General features: G+C 48.4%; 1 protein-coding gene across 1 annotated transcript in view; it reads right to left on the bottom strand.

Annotated features, from left to right (window-relative positions):
• sema6bb (sema domain, transmembrane domain (TM), and cytoplasmic domain, (semaphorin) 6Bb) overlaps positions 1–22,500 on the bottom strand; it is a 116,932-nt gene that overhangs the window by 47,216 nt on the left and 47,216 nt on the right. Inside the window, 4 exon segments of the mRNA XM_042057152.1 lie at positions 11,759–11,821; positions 12,117–12,177; positions 17,058–17,172; positions 18,859–19,004. Of these exon segments, the coding sequence (XP_041913086.1) occupies positions 11,759–11,821; positions 12,117–12,177; positions 17,058–17,172; positions 18,859–18,991 (372 nt within the window). The 5' untranslated portion in view covers positions 18,992–19,004.

Below are 22,500 nucleotides of genomic sequence, written 5' to 3' on the forward strand. Positions count from 1 at the left end.
TGTGTGTGTATATGTGTGTGTGTGTGTGTGTGTGTGTGTGTGTGTGTGTGTGTGTGTGTGTGGGTGTGTGTACAGTATGTGTGTGTGTCTGTGTGTGTGTGTGTGTGTGTGTGTGTGTGTGTGTGTGTCTGTGTGTGTCTGTGTGTGTGTGTGTGTATGTTTGTGTGTGTGTGCATGTGTGTGAGCAAATCTTCAATCATCCAGTGGGTTGGGCCAGATCCTCACCCAGTGCCAGCCTCTCAGCATGTACCCCCTCTTTCCTAATCACATCCGTGAGTTGTCTGCGCCCTTCTCTCTCTCGTCTGAAGCACAAACACGCTTAATGCCTCCGCTTCTTGCTGTCGAGCTGTTGTTTGGATTGGTGGTTTATCTTCCTAATCTCTGACTGCATCCGTCTCACTCTCTCTCAGTTTTCTCTCTCTCTATCTCTCTCCTTCATCTCCTTCCTTCATCTCCCTCTTTCATCTTTCTCTCTCCTCTCTCTGTCCTCCATCTCTCCCACTCCTCTCCCACTCCTCTCTCTCTCTCTCTCTCTCTCTCTCTCATTGCTTTATTTGCCTCTCTCACCTCTTTCCCTCTCCATCTTGCTCTTCTCCACTTCTCCCTCTCCTTCCTCCCTCTCATCTCTATCCTCCATCTTTTTCTGACTCCTTTTTCCACCCCTCCTCTCCCCCTCCTCTCCTCCTCCTCTCCTCCTCCTCCTCTCCTCCTACAACCCTCTTCAAGCACTTTGGCTGCTCTTCTCCTCCTCCTCTCCTCCTCCTCTCCTCCTCTCCTCCTCTTGGCTAGCAGCTGACTCTGTTTTTTTTTCTCAGTTTCCCTCCTCCCTCTGTCATTTCCTTTCTTTCCATGTTTTATTCTTTCACTCCTTCCTCATCTCTCTCCCTTCTTTTTTTCTCCCTTCTGTCATTATCTATGTATCTTTCCCAGTTCAATTAAATTCAGTTCAGTTCAGTTTCCCAGGTCAATTAAATTCAGTTCAATTCAGTTAGAATTTATTTATTCAGAAACTGTGTTGCCAAAACATGAAGAACAATAAAACAACATCTCTCTCCCTTCTCCACTTTCATCTCTTTCTTAATCTCTGTCTTTCTCTGCACCATGTCTCTATATCCCTTTCTTCTCCCAAACATCTCTTTATCTCCCTCTCTCTCTCTCTCTCTCTCTCTCTCTCTCTCTCTTTATCCCCCTATTTCTCTTCACTTCCTCCTCTGCTCCTGCTCATGCTCCCACACACAGTTACTGTCACAGGGCTGAGTCATTTAACCCCTGAGCTGAGCTCTGATGGACTACTCAGAGCTTAACACACACAAGTAAAAAACCATGTGTGTGTGTGTGTGTGTGTGTGTGTGTGTGTGTGTGTGTGTGTGTGTGTGTGTGCGCAGTTTGTGAGTGTATACATTGACAAGTGTGCCTGTAATGTACAGTATGTGTTTGTGTAAGTGTGAACATTGCTGTGTGTTTGTGTGTGTGTGTGTGTGTGTGTGTGTGTGTGTGTGTGTGTGTGTGTGTGTGTGTGTGTGTGCATGTGTGTCTATGTGACTTTTGTGTGAGTCAGTGTGTATGACTGCTTATAACAGACGCCTGACGTGCAGTGGTGTGATGGCGACTGCAGCGTTATCTCGGCACGTGGTCCACAGCAAGCCACTAACATTTCCTCCCCAGGCAGATGTTCCCACGGCAGACCCGTCCTGCAGATGTTGACCCGACGGGTGTGTGTCGGCTTGCCCCGATGTTTCCACTCACTTTCTCCCCACTGGAGCATCTGCACTCCGCTGCGCCGCAACCGATAGCCTTGCCCCGGCACTGAGTCCACATCTGCAAGCGATTCTCCAGTCAGAGACTGCAGCAGAGGTCCGCTACAACCCCACACACGCTCACACCTGCTCCATAACTTACAGTAGAGAGGCCCTCGTCAGGAGACTTTGCACGGAAATCAATTCAATTCAATTCCACTTCATTTATTTATACAGCGTCGCTAACAATGAACAGTGTCTGCGGGCGCTTCACGGAGCTCCAGGTCTCAGTTTATGCGAAGAAGGGTCTGTGCTGCATGGGCCCGAGTCTCCCATCAATCACCTGCTAATGGGTGGCCTGTTTTAGAGCGAGTTCAAGCCTGGGCATGAATCATAGCAGTAGGCTTACGCAGGCAAGGCCCCCTACAGCTGTACCGCGTGATACGCTCGCTAAACTGCTCCTCACCCTGCCATCCCTGGTTTGCTAGATCGGCTTTTATGGTGATTGGTGGGGATGGGGGGGAGGGGTGGGGGGGTTTGACTTCTCCATGAAAATAGTTACAGTCAGTGTTCTTGCAAGTAGAGAAGAATATAAGAGCAAAATCCCTCCTATCACATTTGAAAATGAAAGAATCATGAGCATTTTCATTTTAATATATTTAAAATATTTTTTCACCAGCACTTGAGTTGTCCTAGCAGACTAGTAGATTATGTCCACACGCTGTGCTCCAGTTAAAAGGTGGACTGTTTATGTTCAGCAGCTAAATGAATGACACCCCTTACCTTACCGGTGTGGTCCTCAAGCAATGTGCTGGTTTGCTCGATTTGTGTATGGATCAAACCAGTCACTATGTCTGTTAACCACTTACTGAGCATGCCTGTGTGTCAGTCGTTTGAAAAGACAGCTTTAGCAACCATAGCACCATAAGGAGCAATTAGCTGAATATGCTAATAAGGTGTATTTAAATTAAAGGCATAAAATTGTGTACAATTCCTTTAAGAAACAATGGAGGAGTGGTCTGGACATTTAAGACACAAAGGCTTAGCAGTGTGTATGGATGAAGTAACAGGAGTACAGGGTTACGGCTTGTCCATGTCTTAAGGGTATCAGGATCCCAGTGTTTCCCACAGAATTGAATTCTATTTGTGGTGGTAGGTTTGCAGAATTAACTTGAATGCAACAGCTTTTAGCAAATTAGTGCAGTGTGGTTATGATGCTAACCAGATTTAAGCACAATTTAGTGCAACCTGGAAAATCATTGTGTGGTGGTCAATGTTGATATTGTGGTGGGCTGCCACAAATAAGTCAATGTATGGTCAATTGTGAATTGAGGTCTATTTAAAGATGACAGTGTGTCTGTGTGTGTGTGTGTGTGGGGGGGGGGGGGGGGGTGACTAAGTGGAGCCTCAGCTATACAGTAGGAGCTCACGGAGCACTAGTCCACGAGTCGCCGTCGTGGCTGCCCTCGTGGCATGCCGAGCAAGCACGTGTGTCAGCTTGGCTTCGGCACGGCACGGGTAATATTTAGTAAGCACGGACGGGCTCAGCTTCGGCACGGGTAATATTTAGTAAGCACGGACGGGCTTCGGCACGGCACGGGTCATATTTAGTAAGCACGGACGGGCTTCGGCACGGCATGGGTAATATTTAGTAAGCACGGACGGGCTCGGCTTCGGCACGGGTCATATTTAGTAAGCACGGACGGGCTCGGCTAAGCCTCGAAAGTTTCCGTTACACGCTCCGCTACAGCCCAGCGAGAGCTGCAAAACGCAGGCGGAGGTGGGGGGTGGGGTGGAGTGGAGCGGAGTGACAAGCCTCTGCCAGGACCTTCCAGAGAGCCAGGATTGCCCTCCCACGTCCTGGCACACTCCTCCTCTCCTCTCTCTCTCTGTCTCTCTCCCTTTTTTTTCACAATCTATCTGTGTGATTTGCCTTTGTTGACTCTGGCACACTCTTCTGTTTCCCTCCCCTCTCCTCTCTCTCTTTTTCTCTCTCCCTCTTTCTCCCACTCTCTCTGTCCCTGTATGTGCCTCCCTCTCTCACTCCCTCTCTAAATCCCTCTCTCTCTCTCTCTCTCTCTCTCTCTCTCTCTCTCTCTCTCGACTCTGATTGTCAGCAGTGCTCATGTCATCTCCAGTATTCTACACTCCAGGCCAGAGTGACAGAGAGGAGAGGGTCACCGAGGGACCCCATTAACGACCATACTTAATTAACACGTATCCTGCAGGGGTGTGTGTGTGTGTGGGTGTGTGTGTGTTTCTGTATATGTGTACTGTATGTATGTGTGTGTGTGTGTGTGTGTGTGTGTGTGTGTGTGTGTGCATTTCTGCTGTTGTGTTCTTCTTAGTCAGCATCAGTTAATCCCATTCTCCTCCACCTTTGTGCAGCATTTGCGTCTCTCCGAGGAAAAGCCCTGCTATAATGACGAGGGTGATGATGATGCTAAGTGAAATAACGCGCCACGGGCGACGTTTCCTCGGAACCGGTGACCGGACGGGTACACATGCAACCATGAAACAGCCTCCCGTGCAGATGAGAGGACACGAAACATCAGGGGGGGCGGGCCTGGGGAGGGAGGGTGCGGAGCACACTTCTGAACATCCTTAAGCAGTAGTGCACTTATCCCCAAATCTCTACTGTATGCTAATAATGGGACACGTAAACACTGGTACTCATGCCACCGTAAAATGGCATCCCATAGAGATGTGAGGCTGCAGAGGGAGCCTGCTGGTGTGCGTCCTTAAGCAGTGTGCTTATCCCAAATCTGCACAGTACGAGCGCACCCCGCTGCGAGACTGCAGATAGCATTAAAAACCGCCACGCGCTCCGCAGGGGAGAGCACAGACAAAATCAAATAAATAAGGGGGGGGGGGGGGGGACCTCCGTTTGGAGGAACCGTAGACTAGAGGGGGCTCCCTTTAGTCCCTCTAAGAACCACGGGGTCCCGGGATCCGGACGGGGAACAATACTGATCAAATAATCCGCCAGGCAACACGGCACATCACGGCACGTCTGACATGCCTAGTTAAGAAATCCCGATGAGGATTGGGCTTTTGCTTTTTTGTTTTGCAACCCGTGCTGACGCCCTTGCTCTAGGCACAAAGCCAGCCAGTGGGAACCCTGTGTGTGTGTGTGTGTGTGTGTGTGTGTGTGTGTGTGTGTGCGTGTGTGTGTGTGTGTGTGTTTGTGTCTACAGCACAGCAAACTAAAGTCCCAAAACTTCAGGCACTATAGGCAGTCAACCTGCAACAACAACAACCACAAAACACTGCCCATTTAAGGCTTGCAGTGAGGACAGATGGAGAGAGAGAACGAGAGAGAACGAGAGAGAGAGAATGAGAGAGAACGAGTGAGAAGGAGGAGAGAAACAGAAAGAGCGAAAACGAAAGAGAATAAGAGAGAACGGGAGAGGAGGAGAGACACAGAGAGAGAAACAGAGAGAACGAGAGAATAGGAGAGAATGAGAGAGAAGGAGAGAAACAGAGAGAGAAAGAGAGGGATAGAGAACAGGGGGAAGAAAACGAGCAGCAGGGTAGAGCAAGAGAGAGGGCAAGAGAGGAAGGATATTGAATTTCCCACCCAATTACGAGAATATGCCCTTTCTGATCAACCAACCAGAAATATTTAATTACAAAACCAATTACCCCGGTGGCGAATGTATCACATCTGACGAAACCTCCCCAGGAGCGGGAGTGGGGGGTGGGGGTGGGGGTGGGGGTTTCACGAGGAGGGTGAGAGAGTGAAAATGAGAGAGTGAGAGGAGGAGAAGGAGTAGGGTGGTAGTAGTGCAACCTCAGAGAGAGCCAGCAGCTGACCAGCGTGTGTGGAGTGAGCAGTGTGTGGAGGATAGGGTTGGGCACCAAAACACGGTTCTAATATGGCACCGGTGCCGATGCAAACGGTAGTAACTGCATCGAATAACAACGTGGATTTCGGTGCCTCATTTCGGTGCTTAAAAAGCGTTTATTTATTTTTATTTTTTTATACGAGGCATCACTGCATGTCATGCGCCATCTCTAATGTCTTGCTCTGATAGCAACACATCCAGACACAGTTAGCTGCTAGCTAACGTAAACACTGGATGTATAAACCAGAGGAGTGCACCACATAGGCGAGTGGACAGTGTTTGACAGCTTGCGTGAGCCCAAGTAGCTTACTTTAACGCGATATCGCGAGCTCCTGTCAAAATCTAGCAGTGGGCCTTCCTAACTACACACAAGCAAAAGGCTATGAAACAACAGTAGCCTATATGTTACACAATATCCTTGCTAATGCGCTAACTGGCATTTATTTGAAATGTTATCAGCAAAGTTGTAAGGTGAAAACTTTATTTCACGGTGTGTTCTAAACAACATAATGGCATGATATTAATCTTTCATGTGCATGAGGCCCATATAGCATTAATATGAAGATCATGTTAAAAGTTCCGGCACCGTTTTAAAAGTATCGATTTAGCACCGGTATCGGATAAAACCCAAACGATACCGACAAACGAGTGTGAGGAGTGTGTGGAGGAGTGTATGGAGTCTGTGGAGTGTGTGGAGTGTGTGAAGGAGTGTGTGTAGTGTGAGGAGTGTGTGGAGTGTATGGAGGAGTGTGTGGAGTGTGTGAAGGAGTGTGTGGAGTATGTGGAGGAGTGTGTGGAGGAGTGTGTGGAGTGTGAGGAGTATGTGGAGGAGTGTGTGCAGTGTGAGGAGTATGTGGAGGAGTGTGTGGAGGAGTGTGTGGAGTGTGAGGAGGAGTATGTGGAGGAGTGTGTGGAGTGTGAGGAGTATGTGGAGGAGTGTGTGGAGGACTCCAACACTATCTATCTCTTGTTCTCTCTATCCAACACTATATATCTCTCACTCTCAAATTCAAATTCAAATTCAAATATGCTTTATTGGCACGACAAACCATATGATGCATTGCCAAAGCGTTCACAGGAATAATAATAATTAAAGAAAATACAAATGAGAAATGAGATAAACATGTAAAAACATTACAAACATTGTTATACTTCGTCACACACACACACACACACACACACACACACACACACACACATACACACACACACACACACAGCACGTCACAACCATACAAGACCATTGTCTGTACACGTGCATAGGAAAACAGGACAAAACAAAACAAAACAAACAGGAGACATGGTGTAACAGACTGGGGCTGGGGAGCAGTGTTGTGTTGAAGGGTGGAGGTACAGTAGTGGGGTGATTATCTTAAGTAATGCCTTCTCTCAGGTTATGGAGTGAGGACACATAACTGGCTGCCAGTATGCATGTACTGGTGTCCTCACCCAAAACTACAGCAAGTTTTTTCTCTTTGGGACCAATATATGTCACAGTGTAGCAGAAAGTGCACCTCTGACTCTACCTCCCCTGTCATACAGTGACCACATGTCCTTTGCTCTTTGGGCAGCCATGACTTCTTGTGCCTGCCTTTCTCTATAGCTAGACTGTGGTCACTCAGACTGTACTTGGTGAGGATCCAAATTGACTGTGTCAAATATTTTGGACCAGATTTTAATTGGTATATCTATTTGATGAAAATTTCTTTTTATTGCATAAAATGCTCGTCGTGCTTTTTCTTTTAGTGCATTCACTGCAAGACCAAAGTTTCCAGAGGCGTTAATTTTTAAGCCAAGGTAGTTATGAGAAGTAACATTCTCTAGGGCGGTGTTACCTAGAGTAAAGAGGTGTCTGGTTCCCTGAGGTCTGGGATGCTTCTGGAAGATCATAACTTTAGATTTATCCAAATTGACTGTCAGGGCCCAGTTCTGACAGTACTGCTCTAGCAGGTCCAGGTGCTGCTGTAGGCCCTGTTCAGTGGCCGACAGCAGCACCAGGTCATCCGCAAAGAGCAGGGATTTGACTTCCGTGTCCAACAGGGTGAGCCCAGGTGTTGCAGATTGTTCCAATAACACCGCTAACTCATTTATATAGATATTGAACAAGGTTGGACTCAAGCTGCAACCCTGTCTCACCCCACGCCCTTGAGTGAAGTATTCAGTTCTTTTGTTGACAATTTTTACGCCACACTTATTGCCCAAATAAATTGATTTGATGATGTTATACATGTATACACGCAAATATTTTCCCCTTACTTTTTTGGTGAACGTTTTGGTTTATCAGGGAATGGAGGATGTAAATATGATCTGTAGTGCGGCAATTTGGTAAGAAGCCAATTTGATTTTTACTTACTGTAAGACATTGTGTTCAATAAGGAAGGCCTGTAAACGGGCGTTGAGGATACAGCAGAATACCTTCCCCAGGTTACTGCTCACACAGATGCCTCGGTAGTTATTAGGGTCAGATTTGTCTCCACTCTTATGTATTGGGGATATAAGCCCCCTGTTCCAGACATCAGGGAAGCAACCAGCTTGAAAAACAAGATTGAATAACTTGAGGAGAGCCATGTGTAGAATGGGTGGGCTGAATTTCAACATTTCTGTCCGGATACTATCAGGACCACAAGCTTTTTCAGGCTTGAGCTTTTTAAGATTTTTTATGAGTTCATCACTTGAGATGCTGTGATCAAGTGGATTTTGGTGAACACAAATGGCCTCTTCAAGCTTTTGAAGGTTTAATTTGATATGTTTTTGTTCTTTAGTGATGTCATCTGGCATAGGTTTGTACAGGTTTTGGATAAATGTTTTCCAGGTGTCTGGATTTTGAATTGCCAATTCTTTTGGTGGGGAATTGTTTAAATTATTCCAACTCTCCCAGAAAGTGTTGGTTTGGAGAGAGCCCTCGATTTCTTGTAGCGTTTTGTTGTAGTATTGTTGTTTTTTCTTTTTAATTGTTAATTTGTAATCTATTAGAGCTTCAGAATAATTTTGTCTCAGACAGGTATTTTTTGGTCATGGTGTTTTTTGTTTGATAATTGCCTGAGATTTTTCCGTTTCTCTATACTGTACATTCATGGTCAAACCATTTTTCTTTTGATGGTTTTCTTTTCTTACAGTTTTTCAGCAGGTTTGCCATTTTGGCGGCTCTGTTATATATATTGCAGATTTCCTCCGCTGCCAGGTTGACATCATCACTATTGGGTCTGATTTGTTTTAAAAGGAACATGTTAATATTGTTAGTAATTTCAACCGAATTGATTGCTTTATGAAATTCAGTCACACTGTCAGATTTCCATTTATATTTCTGATTTAATTGGATTAATTTGGAGGGGATTTGTATAGATGTTTTGTCGTTCATGCTTTTCAAGAATGTGGTTATCTGGCAGTGATCTGAAAAGGGAGACTGTGGTCTTACAGTGAATGCACTTATGGAGGATGGGTCCATGTCAGTAATGGCATAGTCGACTGCACTAGTCCCAAGAGCTGAGCAATATGTGAACCTTCCTAAAGAGTCCCCTCTGATCCTACCATTAAGCATGTACAGGCCTAAGGAGCGACAGAGGTGCACTAACTCTTTACCATTTTTGTTTATGGTCTTGTCAGGATTATTCACTCTCTTTATCCAAAACTCTATCTATCTCTCTCTCTTTATCCAACTCTCTATCCATCTCTCACTCTCTCTATCCAGCACTCTCTATCTATCTCTCACTCTCTCTATCCAGCACTCTATCTATCTTTCACTTTCTCGATCTAGCTCTCAAATTCCAATTTCATAAACTTGCTTCACAGCGTTTGCCCAAGCTAATGTTTCCAAACAGAGTAATATATGAGAATATAATGGGTGTTTTAGAGACGGGAACACAATAGCTATTGCTCTCCCACCCTCTCGATATGTCAGCCTCACCCCTGTCTCTTATCCTATGGATATCTTTCTCTTTCTCCACTGCTCTGTTTATCTACCTTTGTGTTTGCCCAGAACTCTTCACCTCTCTCTTCTCTACCTCTCTCCCTTTTCACTTGCATCTCTCTCTCCACCCTTTTCCCTTCTCCCATCTCTCTCCTGCCACCTTGTTCTCTTTCACTTTACCTCTCTCCCCCTCCCTCCACTTTTATCTCTCCGTAACCCTCCCTCTCCCTCCCTCTCCCTCTCTCTCTTTCTTTCCCCCAGGACCAGGTGTAGGTAGACACTGAAAGCTTTGGGTCATCCTCTAATTCATCTCTCTCTCTCTGTTCTCTTTCTTTTTGTTTCTGTCCATCTCTTTGCTCTCCACGGTGCTTTTGTCTCGGGGTGTCTCACACACAGATGCGGTGTCAGGTTTTACTTTCAATGTGAAATAAGTCATTTTTGCCCCCTCTCTGCTCCTCCACCTCTCGCCCCCACACCTCCTCCCTCACCCTCACATCCAACCCCTCTCTCCTTTCCATCTCTCTCTCTCTCTCTCTCTCTCTCTCTCTCTCTCTCTCTCTATCTATCTCCCCCTCTCTCTCTCTCTGCCTTTCTCTCCCTCTCACTCCCGTTCTCCCCCCTCTCTCTCTCTTTCTCTCTCTCTTTCTCTCTCTCTCACTCCATCCCTTTCTTCTCTCACTCCATCCCTTCAGTCTCTCACTCCATCCCTTTCTTGACCCTCCCATTTCTCCCTTTTCCCCTTCTTCATCTCTCTCCCTCTGCCTGTAGGGGATGAAACTCTCCTCTCAGGCTTTCTCCCTCTTCAGCCCCTTACACACACACACACACACACACACACACACACACACACACACACACACACTGGCAGTTCAGTTCAGAGCTGCTGTTTGAAGAGAGAGAGAGAGGGAGAGAGGGAGAGAGAGTAGAAGAAGAAGAAAAAGAGAGGACAGGGGAGAGGAGAGTGGGGGTGGGGTGGGGGGTTGAGAAACGAGTGAAGTGTCCATGTGTGGGTGGGTGTATGTGTGGGTGGTGTATGTGTGGGTGGGTGTATGTGGGTGGTGTATGTGTGGGTGGTGTATGTGTGGGTGGTGTATGTGTGGGTGGGTGTATGTGGGTGGTGTATGTGTGGGTGGTGTATGTGTGGGTGTGTGGGTGGGTGTGTGGGTGGGTGTATGTGTGGGTGGTGTATGTGTGGGTGGGTGTATGTGTGGGTGGTGTATGTGTGGGTGGTGTATGTGTGGGTGGGTGTATGTGGGTGGTGTATGTGTGGGTGTGTGGGTGGGTGGGTGGGTGTGTGTATGTGTGTATGTGTGGGTGGGTGTATGTGTGGGTGGTGTATGTGTGGGTGGGTGTATGTGTGGGTGGGTGTATGTGGGTGGTGTATGTGTGGGTGGTGTATGTGTGGGTGGGTGTGTGGGTGGGTGTATGTGTGTATGTGTGGGTGGGTGTATGTGGGTGGTGTATGTGTGGGTGGTCTATGTGTGGGTGGGTGTGTGGGTGTATGTGTGTATGTGTGGGTGGGTGTATGTGTGGGTGGTGTATGTGTGGGTGGGTGTATGTGTGGGTGGTGTATGTGTGGGTGGTGTATGTGTGGGTGGGTGTATGTGTGGGTGGTGGTGTGTGGGTGGGTGTATGTGTGGGTGGGTGTATGTGTGGGTGGTGGTGTGTGGGTGGTGGTGTGCGGGGCAGGGGGCCTGATGAAATGTTGCATCACATTTAGTCTCACTAGGGTGACTTTCAACATTCTCAACCCAAATCTTTTCATTTGATAGGGGCAACGCAATCACAGAGTTTACTTCCTGCATGCCGGCTGCTGTGGTGCCCTTTGGCTATTAGACACCAGCAGAACAGACACAAGCTATGGAGATTTCTGTTAGTAGGCATGATATTGTGTGGTGAGTGTGTGGGGATATAAATTATGTGTGTGTCTGTACGCACGTGTATGTGTGAGTATTTGAGCGTGAGTGTGTCCGGATATGTGCATGTGTGTGTGTGTGTGTGTGCGTTTGTGCATTTGTGTGAGAGTGTGTCCATGTGTGCATGCGTTTGTGTGTATGTATGTCTATGTATGTGTGTGTGTGTGCGTGTGCGCTTTTCTATGAGAGTTTGGGTGTGCATGCGTTTGTGTGTGTGTGTGTGTGTGTGGGTGTGTGTCTGTGTGGGTGGGTGGGTGGGTATGTGTGCGCGTGCGCACATTTGTGTGTGAATGTGTGCGTGTGTGTGCATGTGTGTGTGTGTGTGTGTGTGTGTGAATTACTGCTGCTTACCTCATGCTTGCCCTTCATTCTGCACACTCGTATGTCATTTTTATTGGACTCCCAGGTTCTCTTCTGTGGCAAACAGACAGACAGACAGTTTCACAGTTAAGAGAACACAGACAGTCGTCACAGATGCCATCAGTGGCCCAATGAGAGTACGTAAATCCTGCTCCGTGTTAGCAGTTAGCACTGTAACAGTTCAAGTTCAAATATGTACTGTATAGCACATTATCATACACAGCGGTCATTCAATGAGCTTTCGTAGTATGTGCGAGCAATGTGTGTTAGCAATGTGTCATGTGTGTTGGCACAAAAACGGCAAAGTGCTAGCACTAGCATTAGCCTTAGTGTTAGCCTGGTCACTCACCTTGCTGTAGAACATCTCGTCCCCCATCACGTTATCCAGTTCCACACGGAACAAGTCATCCCTTGCAGACAGAGAGCGGAACAGTCACATAAACAAACAAGCAAGCAAAAACACAAAACAAGCAAGAAAACATAACATGCAAAAACCAACAACCCTGTACACCATGCATGGAAACAAACAAACAAGCAAGAAAAATAACATACAAAAACCAACAACCCTGTACACCATGGAAACAAACAAACAAACAAGCAAGAAAACATAACATACAAAAACCAACAACCCTGTACACAATAGAAACAAACAAACAAACAAGCAAGAAAACATAACATACAAGAAACGAGAGCGTACCTATATTCCCCGGGCCCTATGTTTCCTGCTTTGTATGGGGCCGGGGAACATAGGACCCTTTTTTTTAAAAAACCCTAACCCCGAGCAGGGAACATAGGGATGACCCCCAAAAAACACCATGGAAACTGGTTCGCGCCCCATTTTTCAGACAGATAATAAACAGTAATAAATTTGCAGTGCATTATGGGTGGAGGGTTATGTGATGAAGTTGTTTACCGCCTGATACTGCTGACAGAGAAGGTTAGAGCCAATAGTGGCACGACTGCTCGAGATGCAAGATATCCAGAGGTAGGCGATACAGGTAGGGCTAACAGTGTCATGAGGGAATACACACTGTGCATTTGTCCTCACCCTTGGCTTTTTGTTTGCTCTAATAATTTCGGCATTTTCTCACTCAATGGAGCTGCGCTCGCTAAATTTGCCTCAGTAGGGGGAAAAGATCGAATTAATGGTTGATTTAATCAGGCTCCCGTTTCTGATGCGCATTCATGAGCCCACCCCCACGGCTCACGCTCCCGATTGCCAGGGAGAGAGAGAGAGAGAGAGAGAGAGCGAGTAGGAGCACTGAAAGAGGTCCGTGGCATAATACACCACATTCATGCTATTCAGCGGCCTGCTCTGCACCTTTTGCTAATGTGCTAATAATTCTGACACAACCTTTCCAAGTCTATAAAAGTGCCTTGTGCATCAGAGGAAAGGGCGAAGGAATAAACGAACAAATGGCAGCAGGAAGCTGACGCCTGCATATTGATCAAGCTTCGGAGGGGGGGGGGGCAGGCAGTGTGTGCGCACAGGGAGAGCGGCGGCAGCTGTTTCTTCGTTTGCGTGCGGAGGCCTCGGCTCGCTCCATTCACGAGGCCCGGGCCGCCTCTGAGCGCCGCCTAATCGGCAAATCTGCCATGGTTTGTGTTATTGCGGCGCGATCGATCTTATCGCACCCTCTCCTCTGTTCCCGCTCGGCCTCCCATCTGTGTCGCTCCTTTCTGCACGGAGGCACGGCGAGGGGAGAGAGACGACTCGGACGAGACTGGCCGCTGCCTTTTCTTCATCCCACCGGCGCAACAATAAATTATTCAGCGGCCCGTCTCTGCGGGGTTTTGTTGAGAGAATCCCCTTATGGTCGTTTTCCGCACAAAGCACCCTGGCCCGGCCCCTGAGTGCTCTGGGTAAAATTACCACACCCCACACTCAGGGCCTTACTTATTCAGCAAGGTCAACGTGTGAAAAGGATGCAAACAATCAGGTGCGCCCGAGTTAGCTGAAGGTAATTTCATCTGCCGCTCTTCAGCGCCGGAACACATTAACATACAGAAATGTGAACGAGGCTCCCAGTCAATGTGGCCGCCTGCCAGACCTGCCGTGTTTACAATCTCTCTGTCGCTTTCTTTTCTCTCCCTCTCTCTCTCTCTCTCTCTCTCTGTCGCTTTCTTTTCTCTCTCTCTCTCTCTCTCTCTCTCTCCCTCTCCCTCTCTCTCTATCTCTCTCTCTCTTTCTTTTCTCTCCCTCTCTCTGTAAATCCAATTGCTTCTTTCATTCATGCACTATATTTCTCCTTTTCCTCTCTCTCTCTCTCTGTCTCATTCTCTCTCTCTCTCTTGCTCTCTCTCTCTCTGATTCTCTCTATCCTTTGCTTCCTCATCCCGTCCTTAGAGAGAGAGAGAGAGAGAGAGGAGTGTCTGATCTCATGACACATCTTCGCACCAGACCCGACAGCAGGCGTCTCAAAAGAGCCGCTCCTAGTCCGTCCGGTGATGGAGACCTCCCATGTGGGCAGACGCCTCTGCTGGCCATTCCTCAGGCCTGTTGTGCTTGCGTCTAGTACACCCACGCCTACGCCCATGTCTACAATGGCCTCCCTCCTGGGGGTCTGGGCTTCGACCTGCAGCTGGCTGAATGGCAGCTGATGGTCCTGGGAAGGCTGTGTGTCTGTGTGTGTTGGCGGTCCTCCGGTACGACTGACAGATGTCCTCTGCACCCCCCCCCCCCCCCCCCTCCACACACACACACACACCACACTCCCACCGTCCTAATGAGCCTTCCCTGGATCCCCTGTGAGGTCACCTTGCCCTGCCCTCCCTTGACACGTCCAGGAGTGGGGGAATGTGTTGAGTTTCACTTTCGCCTTAATTGAAAGACGTGACCCCTCGTTTGGAGGGCAAGCACCCCGAGCCAATTGAGCGCTGGGCCGTGCAGTCAGCCACCTCTGTGGCCCGGGAAATGGGCAGTCACGGGACCTTCGTTTCCTCTCGTAAGCGGCTCAGCAGAGGCACCGCTGCTCTCCGTCCTACAGCGGTCAGCGGGCGAGTCTTATTTCCTCTCCCTCTCTTTACAAGCTCCATTAAAAGGTCCAGTAAGTCAACATCTGCTGCTACTGAGGAGCGACAGAGCGAGGTTAGAAGTAGAAGTGTCCTCTCTCTCTCTCATCCCTCTCCCTTTCCCTTCATCCCCCTCTCTTTCTCTCTCATTTCTCTCTTTCATCTCTCCCTTTAAACCAATCTCTCTCCCTCTCTAAACTATCTTTTCCCCAACTATCCCTCTTTCTATTCTCATCCATCCCTCCCTCCCTCCCTCTCTTTGTCTTTCTTTTTCTATCATCTCCCCTTTCCATTCACTCATCCTCTCTCTCTTCTCCTTTATTCTCTCCATCCCTCCTTCGCAGCCCTGTGAAGTGGAGGGTGGTGCAGTGAGGTGTTTGTCGCGTCTCTCCGCGGCTATGGAGCTAATGTGTCCTGCAGAGCGATGATGTGACTACGAGAGTGGCTAAACGCGCTGTCTGGATTTGGGTGGGGGTTCGGTTGGGGCTGCGGCTCTTATCGAGGCCAACATTCAGCGGTGGTGGAGGCGGAGGTGCTGGCGGCTTTCAGAGCAATCAGGCCTGCCTTCCTGCAGATAGTCGGCAGGCAGCCTGCGCCCGTAAGTCCCGCTCGGTCTCCCCACGCTGAGACTGAGCCGTGAGCCGTGAGCCCTGAGCGCTGCCTTCCTCTCTCTCTCTCTCTCTCTCTCTCTCTCTCTCTCTCTTTCTCTCTCTCTCTCTCTCTCTCTCCCCGTGCACACAAATCCCCCTGCTCTCTGCCGGGGATCGCTTTCTGACAGTCACCGCCAAAACAGCCATTATCCCTCTCTTTATACTCACACACACAAACACAGACATAGACACAAACACACGCACATACATGAATACACACACACTCGACTCAGAAGCAGATGCAGACATAAACCTAGCCATGCACATGTATACACACACACACACGCAGACACACACACATTTCCAGTCAGAGTCATATACATCCCCTCCCTATTTTCATACAGCCAGGCTAAGATTTCATGACCATTCTCCCTCCTGGGAGCCGTTCCTCCTTCCACTCCTCTATTTCTTAATTACTGCCACTAAATTGGATACCATCTGCACAGTCGTATTGTGGTCATGATTATTTTTTATCACTGACTAACTGACCCCCAAATGTAATAACGTCCGCAGACCTCCGTCCTGAGTTATTTGGCTATTAGGGGATCTAGCCGCGGCGACTGGAGCCTCTGAGCTCCGTCTGACATATTTATTATTAGGATCTCAGTGTTGGTCTACGTCGACTCGCCAAAGGCCATCGACTGGGTCATTTCCGTACACAGTATGTTGCTTCTTATTAGACTTCCCAGTGTGGTACTACTGCTGCTCCCGAGTAAGTAGGACCACATGTGCGCTTGCTGGAGCGATAGGAAGTTTTATTTGTGATGTGTCCCAAATATTTACGACTGCAGACCCTGCGCTACCCCACCCTCTCCCCCACGGCCTCGGCTCCTCCGCCCCATCTCTCCCATTCGGCTTATTTTTGTGAATCCGAAAAGCTAATAAGGTTGTTTATTTTGGCCCGACTATTTCCATCCGGCTCCTGAGAGGCCTGGGACTGGGCTAGGTTGAGGGGCAGACGACAAATGTGACTGGACACACAGGCGTCCTCCACCTTCATCTCCTCTCTTCCTGCCCCATACCGCTCCCTCCCCTCCAACTACCTCCTCTTTGCCCCAGCTCAACCCCAGTATCTGGGTCTAGTCAGCAGACCCCCACCCCACACACACACACATTCTCCTTCTCGGCATGGCTAGACTAACTCTACGTATGTGGGAGAGGACCAGGAGGACACATAGCTCTAGCCCAATTACTGCCCAGGGGGGTCGGGGGTGGAGGCAATTTAGAGGTGGGGGTGGGTGGGGGGGGGGTTTCTAGGCAGTGAGTGTCACAACCTTCATTACTCAACTCTCACGGCCACACTAACATGCTGAGTAAGAGGTCAGGTCACTCTTTTTTTATACACTAAAATATGTACTAATAACTCATAAGCTTTGTTCAGTGCCGAAATTGTTTAGGGCTGCCAAATGCGACAACTTTTAAACATGCAACATCTTACTTCACCTTAACCTTTGTTAAAAAAAGTGTGTTATTAAAGTCCATGAATCTGCAGTTTTTTTTTTTGTCCTTGTTTGGATGTTTTGTTCAATGTCCCTGTGCCTCTGGCTAGGCTGTCCCTGTCTTTTGTGCGACGCGTCTTTAAATATACTCTTTATTTCAGCACGTCACAATGTTTGGCCGAGGGCTACCTGGCTCCGATGTAGAGCGTCCTGTTGACCTTCAGGATCCTCTGAATATGCAGCGGCTCCAGCCTCAGCGAAGAGCGATGAGCTCGACCCAAAAAAACAGGATGCCGTCGCACCACTGTATGAGAGAGAGAAGAGGGAGAGAGAGTGTGTGAGTGAGTGAGGGAGGGAGAGGGAGAGGGAAAGAGGTAGACAGGTAGAACGAGAGAGAAGCACGTTCTCTGAAGACGTCAGAGATAGCTGGAGGGGACAACCTCTATCATGGTCTGATTGTCCTGGGGGAGAGGCAGATGGGGGGTGAATCAGCATCAGCCAGGCTACACACAGTCACCCCAGCCCCTCCCCTCCAGCCACAACACCAAGGTCAGATGAAATAACCCCACCCTCTCATCTCCTCCTTCTCTCATCACCCTCTCCCCTACTCTCCTATCCTCCTTCTCCTCTCATCACCCTCTCCCCTGCTTTCCTCTCCTCTCCTCTCCTCCTCTCCTCTCCTCTCCTCCTCTCCTCTCCTCTCCTCTCCTCTTCTCTCCTCTCCTCCTCTCCTCTTCTCTCCTCTGCTGTCTTTTCCTCTCCTCTCCTCTCCTTTCCTCTCCTCCTTTCCTCTCCTCTCCTTTCCTCTCCTCCTTTCCTCTCCTTTCCTCTCCTCTCCTCTCCTCTCCTCTCCTTTCCTCTCCTTTCCTCTCCTTTCCTCTCCTTTCCTCTCCTCTCCTCCTCTCCTTTCCTTGTTACAGTTTTTCTCGATCGTTTTGATACCTGTGTCAACTCTGAAATCACACTCTCAAAACAGTTAACACCCGTGTCTGAACAAAAGCACTCTGGACAAAATGACACATTTTGCTTGCAAAAGGCTGTTACTCTCTCAAAACACTTAAAACTGATTGAAGAATTGTGCAAAGGAGTTTCACACAGGTGTATCAGAGATTCAGACTTATGCAAGGAATCTATACCACCTGTGAAAAGATGTTTTCCTTTTGTTTAGCATGGGAAAACCAATAGAGTTTGGGGCTTTTGAATGACACCTGTGTTAACTGTTTTGCAAAAGGGTGTGAGAAATGTGTGAACCCAATGAAAATGTGTGAACACATTCGCAAGAGATGACTTCTGCTGTGTAAAGAAAGTAGTCATGAAGACCAAGTGGGTTCTAGTTTACTTAAGCAGGTAAAAGCAATCGAGAAAAACTGTAACTGTCAATCAGTGTGTCTCTTTCTACCATCAGATAAGCCCTTTCCTTTACTAACACTCACTGTCTGGATATTTTTTTTTCTGTTAATCCACCACCCTGAGAGGCTTTGGCAACCCTGCTGGTCACTTTATCCAACTTTAATAGACCAGAGAGGCCTCCAGAGTCACCCGAGACACCCTTGATCGATACTATTGATCTGCAATCAATCACTCGCTTGCCTCCTCCAGCTTGGAGACTGATAGATGCTGAGTGCCCTGGAGAGGTGCCATAGATATCGCCCTGACCTACACCCACAGAAAGCAGTCAGACGGAGTTTTGTGTGTGTGTGTGTGTGTGTGTGTGTGTGTGTGTGTGTGTGTGTGTGTGTGTGTGTGTGTGTGTGTGTGTGTGTGTGTGTGTGTGTGTTTATGTATGTGCATGTGTGTGTGTGCATGTGTGTGCGCGTGTGTGTGTGCGTGTGCGTATGTGTGTGTGTGTGTTGTGTGTGCGTGCATGCGTATGTGTGTGTGTGTGTGTGTGTGTGTGTGTGTGTGTGTGTGTGTGTGTGTGTATGTGCATGTGTGTGTGTGTGTGTGTGTGTGTGTGTGTGTGTGTGTGTGTGCGGTGAGGAGCCCTTACCTTCAGAGGGTATGGAGTTCAAGGGTCCAGGCTCCTCGGGGAATGCGGTGCTGGCCAGATGCAGGAGCCCACACATCAGCAGCATCGGCAGCAGCAGCAGGGGTGGACTAAGGGTCGTCATCGCCGTAACCATAGACACGGGACCTCTGTGGAAGCAGAGCGAGAGAAGTCCAGCCGTTAGACTCACGCCAGATCACAACACAAGAGCGCACGCACGAGCGGAATGTGAGAGAATACAGTAAATACGACGGAAGTGAGCGGCTCGTACAAGGCCAGAACACTACCGAATGAAAGACACGTGAACATAACTCAAATAAACAGTAAAGCGCGAGAGAATGCAAAGAAATCAAAGACATGTGAACGGAACGCAAAAGGAACGTCGCGTACGGGAGCAGGCTCGAGGTGACTGAGCGGAGCCTGTCGCATGAGAGCGAAATGGATGGTGGCTCAGGTCGTGGGTGAACGCCTCTTCGCAGCTCTGAGGCTCTCTGTAGCTCTGAGGTCACCACGAAACCACAGAGAGCTTCAGACGACTTTGGAGATCAAGCCCCCGAGATGAAGTCATCCACCAACGAGGAAGTGCGCAGTCAGCATGTACACACTGCTGCCTGTGAGCAGCCAGAGTTCAAAAGCCAGGAACGACGCATCAGACAGTGGATGGTCTGACAGGGCTTAAACAAGAGGCCAATACAGAGAGAGAGACAGAGAGAGAGAGAGAGAGAGAGAGAGAGAGGGAGAGAGAGAGAGTCACAGTGAGGAAGAGAGAGAGGGAGAGAGAGGTGAGACAATGAGCCAGAGAGAAGGAGATGGTGAGATAGAAAATGAGAGAGACAGAGAAAGAGAGAGAGAGAGAGGGAGATAGTGTGTCAAAGTGAAGGACAAAGATAGACAAAGAGAGAGAGACAGGGAGAGAGCCAGTGACAGAGAAAATAAGATTGTGAGATAAAGGCATAAACAGAGAGAGAGAGAGAGAGAGAGAGAGAGAGAGAGAGAGTAAGCGAGACAATATGGTTAAAAGGGGTATGGTCCCTGGCGGATGACAAGAATTAAATCCTCTCCATCTACGCAAATGAAATCTCTGCCTCTGACTGACAGGTTGTAGGTTTTTTTATACTCCGCAGCTCTTAAGAGTGAGCGTGCGAGAGCCATAAGGAGAGGCGTACGAATGGAAATTCAAATGATAGTCAAATTAAGTTAGCATAACACAATCCATCTACAAAATTACCCAAGCACTCTGCCGCCAGACGAGGTCTTGGGAAACGCTGTCAACTGTTGTCACACATATCGAGTCCTTATGGTGTGCCTTCCCTTCCTCTTATGCTATTCTATTCCTTCTTATTCCTCTCACCGAAGATGAAAGAAAACATTGCGTTGTGGGTACTTGGGTGTCAACCTACTTGCCTCCTGCTTAAAACAAGCTTTGGCAATATAACTGAGGTTTAAGGGTTTCTTATCTGCGGTAAGTAAACATACAGATGAAGTGTGTGGGCTTCAGATGACATTCCGTAAACACACGAAACACATCATCATACGGAAACCTAATCTAAACAAAGTGGAGCTGGAATGGTGGCACGTTGGAGTGAGGAGCACATCAGAGAGGCAAATCACACACTGGCAAATATTTACACACACAATCTCAGATTTCAATTCCTGCGCCTGCGGTCATATCATTTGCTTTGAAAATCGCATGTAAAAGATCTCACATACAAACATGCACACACACACACACACAGTCAGACATAGTGGCAGGCATTCCAGAAACAGAGCCGTTGTGAGCTACACGGAGAGAACTGGGCTGCTGTGTCTAATCTCATTTGAATTGTCACGCTTGGATTTCTTTATTCGAAAATAATCCATCATTGATTTAACTGTGGTTACACTTTCAGTGCAAACACATCACCAAGGAAAAAAAAGAGCCACAGTCACATGTTAGCACTCCAACAGCACCCCCCCCCCCCACACACACACACACACACATACACACACACACACACACACACACACACACACACACACACACACACACAGAAACTGACAAATGCCACCATTGTACACTGAGTTCTATAGGGAGAGGCCTAACACCATGCTATCAGGGGTTATAATCTTTATAGTACATTTCTCAAATTCTCCCCATTGATGTGGGGGACAATGGGTCTCCACACTGCAGTCACTCAACACCCAATACCACAAAATTAGGGGAGGATGACAGAGAGTGAGACAGAGATAAACGAGAGAAGAAAGGCATATGGAGGAAAGGAGGTCAGAGAGAGAGAGAGAGAGGAGAGGAGGGAGGGAGGGAGGGAGGAAGGGAGGGAGGGAGGGAGGGCAAGAAAGAAAATGAAGTGGAGAGAAGAAGAGGGCAGGCTATCAGTGGTGCTCCACGGTGTTGGCTACACGTAAACACACACACACACACACACACACCATACACACACAACAACAACAGCAACGGGCGTCATCGACGTCACACGTCACTATTGATACAGACTCCATTGTGCTTGTTTATTAATAATTAATGACTAAATGTCAGCCTTCACGCATTCGATTAGCATAATGAGAAACTCGGGGCTATAGAATTTCATGGGGCAGCGAGTCGAAAAGATATGGAGAGGGGGAGAGAGAGAGAGAGGGGGGAGGGATGGAGGGAGGGATGGAGGGAGAGAGGGAGGGTGGCAGAGGAGTGCAAATGGATGAATACAGTCCCTGGGCTCACTGTTGTTTTTAATTATGACAAATGTTTGGCTGTGGGAGCGTATTCTATCAGCAAGGCCGAGGCCTAGTTACTGCAGGACAATGATATCTCCTACAGTTACAGTGCTGTCTAGCTACCACCCCCCTCCCATTCACACACACACACACACACACACACACACACACACACACACACACACACTGACATCCTCTGCTTCCCCGCTCTACACACACACACACATTGACATCCTCACCCCCCCTACCCCCCACCAAACAAAAAAAAAAACACACAAACACAAACACCAACACCCTCTGCCACTCTAAAGCACTCTTCTCACAGACACACACACACAAACACACACACACACTCTTCCTCCCAGCCACTTCAGTGGGGCGGGGATCGATGTAATTACAAGTGTTTAAGCAGGTAATTTCCCTACATTAAATAATCAAGAGATCAGCTAGGGAGGAGCTGGGCACGGGAGAGAGTGGGGAGGGGAGAGAGAGCCGCCCGTCCACGTGGATAAATGACCACAGCCAAAGTGTAACTGATGACTCGGATAGCAAATCACTCAGGCCAATCAATGAGGCCGTGGAGTCTTTAGAAAGGCCTTAATGAGTAGCAATACAGTGCCCATTAGTCCACTGGAGGGAAACTCGATCGGCCACGGCATAAACCTGCCCCCATGGCCGGACGGACGAACGATGAAGACGACGCAAAAAAGGGTGCTTATCGCCCCGTCACCACCCAGAGCAGCTGAGAGAGGGGGGAGCCACCGGCGTTGCCCTGGACGCTATTCGCATGCAAATCAGCAGCCGGCTTCGCCATGGCGATCAGCATCCCCATCCCCATCGCTACGGCCGGCCACAGCACTCTGAAATTCGAATGCTCTCTTCATTAACGTGGTTGCTGTGGCCTTTGCTATATGTGCACACACACACACACACACA

The sequence above is a fragment of the Alosa sapidissima genome, chromosome 12 (genome assembly GCF_018492685.1).
Source record: "Alosa sapidissima isolate fAloSap1 chromosome 12, fAloSap1.pri, whole genome shotgun sequence".
In the NCBI taxonomy this organism is placed as follows: domain Eukaryota; kingdom Metazoa; phylum Chordata; class Actinopteri; order Clupeiformes; family Clupeidae; genus Alosa; species Alosa sapidissima.